Here is a 9,800-nt window from a genome sequence, read left to right on the forward strand (position 1 = left end):
GTTCTGATTCACTTCCTGCATTCAGCATTTCAGTTCAAGAATTAAAATGGAGGAATTTTGCAACAGAAGCCCTGGAGCTCTCTCTGAAATATAAATTTGTGACGCCTCTCACATCCATGGTGGTAACAAAACCAGAAGATAATGAAGATAAAGCTGCAATTGATGATAAACCAGTAGAAAGTAGAGACATTTTCATAGTTTTGCTTCACAATCTAATCTGAGATCATTTATCTAGTGGGATAATTCCTTGTGAATAAATTATCTGATGTATTTAATCTTATTTTATGTTCACTAATCATTCAAACAAAGCCTAATTTCTGCAAATTTATTAATTATTTACAAGTTTTCAAATAATACTATAAGCAAACAAATTTGGAGCTATGGGTTGTTTGTCACTTTTATAGTCACTAGCATAAAGTGCTTTTGAAAATTTACACACGAGTGATTTATGAGCCCAAGTCCCACTGGATTTCAATGGGACTTAGAATTCTAAATCCTTTTGAAAACTTTGCTCCAGTGTGTGACTGGTATTGTTCCTCATCACTGACTGGATGATTGAAGCTGTTGAAGCAGGAGAAATAAAGAATAATGTACTTCCCGTATGAATTTTTGGACTGAATAATCATAGACTCTCAGATTGTCCTGAAGGGACAATTAGTTGATTTAGTCTCACCTTCTGTATAACACAGGCCATAGACTTTTATCCAGTTATCCCTGTACTGAGTCCAATAACTTGTTTGACTAAAGCCTATCTTCCAGAAAGCATCTAGAAAACCTCAAGAGATTGTGAGACTTGCAATAAAATCATGAGAGTTGGCAACACTGAAAATTTTCCTTGCAGCCTTCTAGCTGTATGATATATGACAAATATTTATTGCAAGTACTAATCATAACTTGACACACCCACTTCCACATTATCTTAACCATTATTTTTTTATGTTCCATATGTTATGAAGTAGATGGGTACAAATTAGTTTATCCCACTCTGTATTGTCTGTGATTATACAACTGAAATTTTATACCATAACACTGATTTTTACTTATATTGTGTGCACAACCCTTATCTTTTATTCTTCCTTTGCAAGGTCACCTGTGAAGGGTCCTCCAGAACAGCTTTGTGTTAGAGAGTGAGAATCATGTCAAATAATGTACACTGAAGACTCTCTGAAGAGGGGAAAACTTTTACTGTCTTTTTAATTCTGTTCAGAGCTAGTGAGGCAACTAAAAAAAAAAAAAAAAGAATATCCAGGATTTTAGTATCTTAAATGTAGTTAGAGCATCTAAGATTGTGATGGTGAATATCTTTCCTCTTTACCCTAGCAACTTGAACTGTTGTGAGAAAATGCTTTTCATCAACAGATCCCCTTGAAACAGTAGTAAAAATGGTTTAAGCAGTAATGTAGACAAGACAAAATGATATCCAATACCATTTCAGAAAGCTTGTCTGAAGCTTGAAAGGGGTGTGGTGGGGGGGGGGACTATTTTAAACTTCAAAAGATGCCAGTTTAAAATCATTTTGAGTCATCTAACTTTTTTTTTCCAATCTGTCAGATACTTCTATTCAGTATAGTTACCCTTCAAAGGCAAACTCTGGTAAGTTGTCTTTTTTTAAACATACCTACAAAAACCATACACAGTTCTCCCTTTTTCAAGAACAAATATGTGATGTCATCACAATGCTCTTAAAAGAAAGTTAATTTTACCTGGGGTATAGGTATTGTGAAAATGAATTCAAGTTAATGTTGATACCAGTAACATAAGAACTTTTCAACATGAATGAAGGCACAATAAAATCATTATCAAAACTATAGGAATAACGTGTGCTTATGTAATTCATAAGTGTTTAGATACCAAAGATAGAGATGTTAATGGGAAATAAAAGCAAACACTTCAAGACAACATATAACACACTTTCTGTACTGTGTAACGTAATTTATGTAGCTTGAAGTGCTATTCTAAAGTGACTGTGCAAAATTACACCATTTTACTTAATGTAACTGTTCCTATTGTGTATTCAGAGTCATATCTACCCTCTTTGGTAACAAAGTTACTCCTGTTAGCCATGGAGAGTCAAACAGCTAAGAAAGTCAGCTGCTGATTCTACTTCAGCTTGTGCATACTCAACAGAATTTGTCAGTAAGTTTCAAGGTAACAGTTCTGCGACACGACTGAAGATAGTGGGGTTGTGCAGGTATCACTAAATGCATGTTTGGAAGTCAAGGGGTTTCACAGGTGCAACTGACAGTCTAATTTTTTTGGCAAAATCAAATGATACACAAATTGAAAAGAACTGTACTCGACTCTCAGATCTCAGGTTGACGTTGCAAATCTGGCAATTAGAAAATACATCTTTCTCTTTGTAAGCTGTACACACTTGATTTGGAATCACTAAAACATGTTAAACATGAATGCCATTTTTACAGGCAAGTACATTTTAAGAACAGAACCACATTTTAGCCTCAGAGCCTACCTCATTTTAGCCTCCGATCCTACCTCATTCACTGGTAATCACTATGTTAGACATCCAATTGCTATTAACCTTTTTGGTGAACACCACAACAAAGAAGGCATTTAGCACTTCTGTCATTTCCATATTTTCTGTTGTTGTTTCTCTGATGGGTCCCCCTTGGGGTGCCACCTGGAACTGGGGTACCACTGAGCCCCCCTGACCCACCAGCTTGGGCTCACTTTACACTGTACTGCTGTAACCAGCCTGCCAAGCCCTCTCCCAGGCTCCAGCCTGCACTTTTGCCACAATACATACAGGTAGGGACAGACCCAGCTGCAGTTACATGCCGGCAGGTTCTTTAACCAGCTCCTGCATGGGAAGGCACAGCTAGGGCACCTCCCAGTTCTTACAGCACATACCTCCTCTCTGGAGTGTAAACCCAAAATTATAACATCTTGCACTGCACTGGGAACTGTACAGCATAAGCTCATGAAATTCACCCCCTCCCTCAATGTGAAGAGGACATATACACACACTGGTTTTAGACAAAGCAAAAACAAGTTTATTAACTACAAAAGATAGATTTTAAGTGATTATAAGGGATAGCAAACAGATCAAAGCAAATTACCTAGCAAATAAACAAAACACGCAAACTAAGCTTAATATACTAAAGAGATTGGATATGAATAGCAAATTCTCACCCTAAATGATGATACAAGTAGGCTGCAGGCTCTTAAGGGGCAAGCTGTGCTGGCTTACAGCTTATAAACCCCTGTTGTTCCATTCACAGGCTAAAAATCCCTTTAGTCTGGATCCAGCACTTCCCCCCAGTTTAGTCTTTGTTCGTACTGTATTGTTTTCCCAACAGATGTCTGGGATTTTGTTCACATCTATTTTGTTCTTCTTTGTTGCACTTCCAGTGAATGTCATTGGGTGAAGAGTCTAATTACTAATTATCTCAGCCATAACTTACTGTTTCTCTATCACTGAGAGGCTGCTTTTGTAAGTCATTTAATCTGAGACATTGTAATGTGTTTGCAGTTGATGGAGATCCACATTTCCTTATAGAAGTGACACAGAAAAAAGACCATCTTTGCTTCAATATCAATTTAGATCCAGGTGTGGTGTTAAACCTAGTAAAAGACCCTGATACAGGTGAGTTAATATTTATCTAAAGTAAAAGGGCAAAAAGTCCAGGAGGGAAAGGATGAGAAATAATTTTGATTCTGAACTGAGAAAAAACACGTAGTACCACCAGTACCTGTCTACTTCCAGATAAAATGTGTTGTTTGGGATATGCAAGTGAATGAGGACAAATACAGGGATGGATTTAAGCAGCAGCACTAACTTTATTAACACTTCTCCCAGGAGTGAGGTTTATCTGCCACATATCCCCATACTAGGCATTTAAGTGGGTCCAGTGAGGGTTTACAGGGCTCCTATCATATAGCCCAGTGGTTCTCAAACTTTAGCAACAGAAGGACCCCCATTTTGATTTACAATTTTTGCAGACCCTCAACCCCCCCACTCAGCCCTAGGCCCTGGCCCCACTCCACCCCAGGCCCTGCCCACACTCCACCCTTTCCCCCAAGGTGCCACCTCGCCCCCCTCTTCCCGCCCTCTCCACCGCCACGTCTCCTCGTTCCCACCTCTTTCCACTCCCTCCCCTGAGCGCGCCCCATCCCTGCTCCTCCCCCTCCCTCTTAGCACCTCCTGCACAGCACTGAACAGCTATTCTGCGGCATGCAGGCGGCACTGGGAGGAAGGAGGAGGAGTTGATCAGTGGGGCCAGCAGTCCTGGGCCTGACTTGCAGCGTACCCTCGCGACCCCCAGGGGTCTGTGGACCCATTTGAGAAACTCTGATATAGCCCATAAATAAGAACATACATAAGAACATAAAAATGGCCCTACTGGGTCAGACCAAAGGTCCAACTAGCCCAGTATCCTGTCTTCCGACAGTAGCCAGTGCCAGGTGTCCCAGAGGGAATGACCAGAACAGGTAATCATCAAGTGATCCATCCCCTGTGGCCCATTCCCAGCTTCTGGCAAACAGAGGCTGGGGACACCATTCCTGCCCATCCTGGCTAATAGCCATTGATGGACCTATCCTCCATGAATTTATCTAGTTCTTTTTTGAACCCTGTTAGGGTCTTGGCCTTCACAACATCCTCTGGCAAGGAGTTCCACAGGTTGACTGTGTGTTGTATGAAGAAATACTTCCTTTTATTTGTTTTAAACCTGCTGCCTATTAATTTCATTTGGTGACCCCTAGTTCTTGTGTTATGAGAAGTAGTAAACAACACTTCCTTATATACTTTCTCTACACCAGTCATGATTTTATAGACCTCAATCATATCTCCCCTTAGCCGTCTCTTTTCCAAACTGAAAAGTCCCAGTCTTATTAATCTCTTCTCATATGGAAGCCGTTCCATACCCCTAATAATTTTTGCCCTTTTCTGAACCTTTTCCAATTCCAATATATCTTTTTTGAGATGGGGCGACCACATCTGCACACAGTATTCAAGATGTGGGAGTACCATGGATTTATATAGAGGCAACATGATATTTTCTGTGTGATTATCTATCCCTTTCTTAATTATTCCCAGCATTCTGTTTGCTTTTTTGACTGCCACTGCACATTGAGTGGATGTTTTCAGAGAACTATCCACAATGACTCCAAGATCTCTTTCTTGAGTGGTAACAGCTAATTTATACCCCATCATTTTATATGTATAGTTGGGATTATGCTTTCCAGTGTGCATTACTTTGCATTTATCAACATGAAATTTCATCTGCCATTTTGTTGCCCAGTCACCCAGTTTTGAGAGATCCTATTGTAGCTATTCGCAGTCTGCGGGGGGTCTTAACTATCTTGAGTAATTTTGTATCATCTGCAAATTTTGCCACCTCACTGTTTACCCCTTTTCCCAGATCATTTATGAATAAGTTGAACTCTCCACTGCCTACCCCTAGGATTCAGCCCTCACATTCCCTGCAGCAAAGAGGACAGAAAAAAGGACTTTGGTCTGTGAAGACTTCAGGTCTCTCCTTTTCCTAAGGTCTACCAGCAAAATCCCAGGTCTCTTATTTCTAGAGGCTGGCCTTTTATCTGCATTGGACACTGGCCTCAAGTTACAATAAGCTAAATATTCCTACCAATTCTTAACATTCAATTTCTAAGTCCTTTTCCTATTCAGATTAACTGTGTCTCCATGATACTGTAAGGAAGATGACAAAAACCTACCAGGCCTCAGCCCTTTGGCCTGAATAGGAAAAATTCCTTCCCGCCCCCTAAAACAGGTGATCGGTCAAACCCAATGCATCCTAAAAAAACCAGTTCCTATGCTATCTAACTACGGGGAGGGAGCGTGGGTTTAGATAAAATGGGACAAGAGGCTTGAGAAATCTCCGGCAAGAGTTTAAATTGATGATCATGGGGAACAATCCCTTATCCCTTTGGCTGGTCAAAGGGTGGAGAAGTGTCCCTGGGAAGGAAATGCCTACTCCTGCATACACTCCCCATTTCATTCCAAAGCTGTCTGGCGCCTTCTGGATCCAGTCAAGTCTCCCACCCACTAAACCAGGTGGAGGCATTCTGCTCATCCATCTCCTTAAGTGATATACCACCTGAATCTTGCTAAACTAATGCTGACTAATGCAACTGCTATGTCAGTGGTCTAAAGCTTCGTGTGCAGGAGAGGCCAAAATGAAAAGAAATACAGGCAAGAGACTGAAGGAGAGAAAGGTGGAGTAGTAAATTGGTAGCCAGTGAAAGGATTGGAAATTATTCTACAAAATGGTTCAGCTGCATAGTACTTTCCTTCTCCACGTCATTCCTCAATATTTCCTGATCAGAATCTATCTGTACAGTAATAGCACATTTTGTTCCTTTATAACAGGCATCACAGTTAATGGGCAGCTTATTGGAAAAAAGAAAGTCAGCAACAATGCACAGATCCAAAAAACATATATTGGAAAACTTGGGATTGTAAATACACAACTGGATTTAAAAATAGAAATAATGACTGAAAAAATCACCCTCCAAAATGGCAGAAAGACAGACACTTTTACCTGGCTTGATACAATCACCCTACAAGAAGGGTAAAGTACAACACAAAAGCCCATTCTTGATTGTTCAAGAATGTTCAAACTTATGAAAACATTAGTATGTAAATGTAATTAAGGCTGATGGCAGTGGCAATCTGATTAACAAATCCTTGGAAGCCACGTACCCTATTCACGCATTCAATTGCTTGTTTCAATACTGTTAGGCGCTGATTCAAGAAAGCACTTCTGCACACACTTAGTTGAGCATATGTTTAAGTGCTATCCCAAACAAGGATGCTTTCCTGAATTAGGATCTTAGATATGAACGGTATGATCCTGCAGCTACCTACAAACATGTAGACCTCTGCATTGGCATGGAACCCCATTGACTTCAGCGGAGCTCCAGATGAGCACAGGAGTATGTGTGTGTGCATACAGTTGCAGGATTGAGGTTTTAGTCTCTTCATTCTTGAACTCTTTGCTACCACATATTAAGCATCACTTGTTTGATTTATGGATCTTCAGAAAGTTTTGTTAAAAAAAAAAACACCCATGTTACTCTGCCAGATGGATTTTCCATAAACTCTTTGGTCTGTTAGTTAACTTATTGTCCACAATATTAAATGCTGAAAACCAAAAATGAACAGTTGTCCTGCTGCAGTTTGACTATGGAGATAAACAGGGGAAAGAAGCTAGTGCTTTCATTCAGAGATGGTGTAACTTTTATTGTTGTTTTGCATCGAGTGTGGAAGAAGCATCCTATACACCACGATTTCCTAGGATTGTACATGCTGGATAGTCACAAGGTGTCTGAACACACCCATGGCTTATTAGGTAGGAATTCACATCCATTGAAATGGATGAACACTACCTTAATTTAAAAGACTGACATTTTCCAAACTGGTTGATTTAGGGAAAAGTAATCATGTGTCCACATTCTCAGAGCTAAGATGTACAGAATATTTTTAAAGTATCACCTTCTATATATTAACTCTTTCATTGTATCTGGTCCTAGTTTGTATATTAAAAATAAAAATGGGATGTAGGGCTATAACTTCAATAAAAAACTGCATTATGGAAAAAACTGAGAATATGAAAACATGTTTTGTAAGTGAGAGATTGTCTATAGCCCATGTCTTAAACTCAAAGAAATTACAAATGGAGATGACCTAATAGATCACATTTAGCTCATCCTCTTGGTGTAAGTGCAAAAAGTTTTCCCTACAGTATATTTTCTTGTGCTTTGTCCAGGCTAGTTTTAAATGTCTCAAGATATGGGATTCTACTACTTCTCTTGGAAGAGTATGCCATAGACTAACAGAGCTCCCCATTATGAAGTTTTTCTGGGAATTTCAAAATTTCCTTCTCTCAATTTCATCCACTCACTGCTAGTTATACCTCCTTGTATGTATCAAAAGTAGCTTATAGCCATCAGTTAATTTAACAGCAGTTTTTGATATTGTATTTTCTCCCCTTCTTTTCAGGACAGTTTTTCCAGCACATTGATTTTGAAGTTTTTGACATCTGTCCTGGATCTGACCCCGAGAAACCACATGCCACAATGATTGTCAAAAACAATAAACTGACAGTAACTAGGTAACCAAATTATTAGGAAATACTTCCCTACCCTGAAAAGATCTGTAATTTGGGGGAGAGGGAGATAGGAAAATTCTCTAGCTGTTACAGTAAAGGACTGGGTTAAGTTCTTTTTTCCATAAAAGACAAGTAACACAATAGTCTCCCTGAGAGAACAGAGCACAGTGCGAGAGTCTTCTTCTGTAAGAATCTCCATCACAGCACAGCACTCTTCCCCAAGTGAACAGGCAGGAATCTTACAACTACAAAGGTGCAATACATACAACAAAATTATAACCTCTCCTTACAATTATTTAGCTACATATTCCTGATTATGCAACAGACTTGCTGTTTGACCATGGAAAAGCCACTTAAACCCTGTTTACACTAGAAAAACTACCTGTTGTTGCCTAGAAGGTACCAACTGAATGGATCCAGCATGGTTTAGTTGCAAGTGTAGACAAAGACTGCTACTGTATTCATAGGTAAATACTAGTCTAAAGAATTTATACAAAGACAAACCTGGTAAAATTACTAAAATCACAGATAGATTCAGAATCAGAGATGCATCACATTACAAAGTACTATTATTTTAGTTAATTCATGCTTTTTGTCTTTATTTCAGGGTTAGTGAGAAAGATTATGGAAAAGACCCCAGTCATGGAACAATCATCCCCTGTTGGTTTATTCATAACAATGGTACAGGACTGATTGATAGAGCTCACACCAATTATATTGTTTCCAACCTATTTAGCACACCATTTATTAACTAAGCAACAAACTTACATGTGCAATCTCATACTTTAAATAAAATGCTTCCTAATAACCAAGAAAGAGTTAACTACAAGAAAACAATACAGAGAAATAAAGTTGCTTTGACTCATTATTAAATGAAGCTGATTGCTGCAGTTTTTATTCTTTGATACTTTCCCAACTTTGACGCATATGGCATGTCTCACTAATCACTTTTGAGTAAATATTATGATCTGGATAGTAATTTTGTCTGCATTTGGCCAGCGGCATGTGTACATCTAGTATAATGTTTATATGTTTGCTTCGATTATAGACTGTGAGATCTGCTCCTGCTCACATTAAAGTCAATGACAAAACGTGCATAAACTCCAGTGGGAACAGAATTGTGCCCACTAGTTGTGCTTGGTGGCCCAGTCAATGTGGGTAGCTAGTCACACCAGGAAAGGAATCTGCACCACTTGATTCTTATTCACCTGACAGGGCAGCATGGTGCATTCATGCCTGCACAGCCTTCTATGCAAAGAGAAAAGGAGCTTCTGTTAGATGAAAGTCTCAACATGTAGGATAGATTTTACTGTTCAGAGGCATCCCTTACCCTTTCATCACTCATTTTCTCCTGCCCCTTTGGGAATCAGGTATCTATGCTATTTCCAGGAGCTCCTGTTTTCTTACTAAGCTTAAATGGTGGACAGCTGACAGCTACTGCAAGGCTTCTGGATTCTCAGAAAAAGTTTAATCCGTCATGCACCAACAATTGGGATGGTTCCATGCACAGTGTCAAACATCATATGTAACATTAAACATTCATCCATGAACATAAAAGCTGTATTTCGCAATTTTAACATAAAATTAAGATTAACAGAAGACTTTTAAGTTGTACTTTACTTTTCAAGAGACATGCATCTAATTTCCATACATGCATCATTTATAACACTGGCATAATATTATGGCTTTACAACTCAGAAATATGTACTT

General features: G+C 39.1%; 1 protein-coding gene across 1 annotated transcript in view; it reads left to right on the forward strand.

The window, feature by feature from the left end:
• LOC117880047 (inter-alpha-trypsin inhibitor heavy chain H3-like) overlaps nt 1–8,845 on the forward strand; it is an 87,698-nt gene extending 78,853 nt beyond the window's left edge. The window contains 7 exon segments of the mRNA XM_034775721.1: nt 53–180; nt 1,552–1,593; nt 3,443–3,604; nt 6,350–6,551; nt 7,159–7,331; nt 7,982–8,093; nt 8,698–8,845. Coding sequence (XP_034631612.1) covers nt 53–180; nt 1,552–1,593; nt 3,443–3,604; nt 6,350–6,551; nt 7,159–7,331; nt 7,982–8,093; nt 8,698–8,845 — 967 coding nt within the window.
• The last annotated feature ends 955 nt before the right edge of the window (nt 8,846–9,800 follow it).

This window comes from Trachemys scripta, chromosome 7 (assembly GCF_013100865.1).
Source record: "Trachemys scripta elegans isolate TJP31775 chromosome 7, CAS_Tse_1.0, whole genome shotgun sequence".
Taxonomy (NCBI): domain Eukaryota; kingdom Metazoa; phylum Chordata; order Testudines; family Emydidae; genus Trachemys; species Trachemys scripta.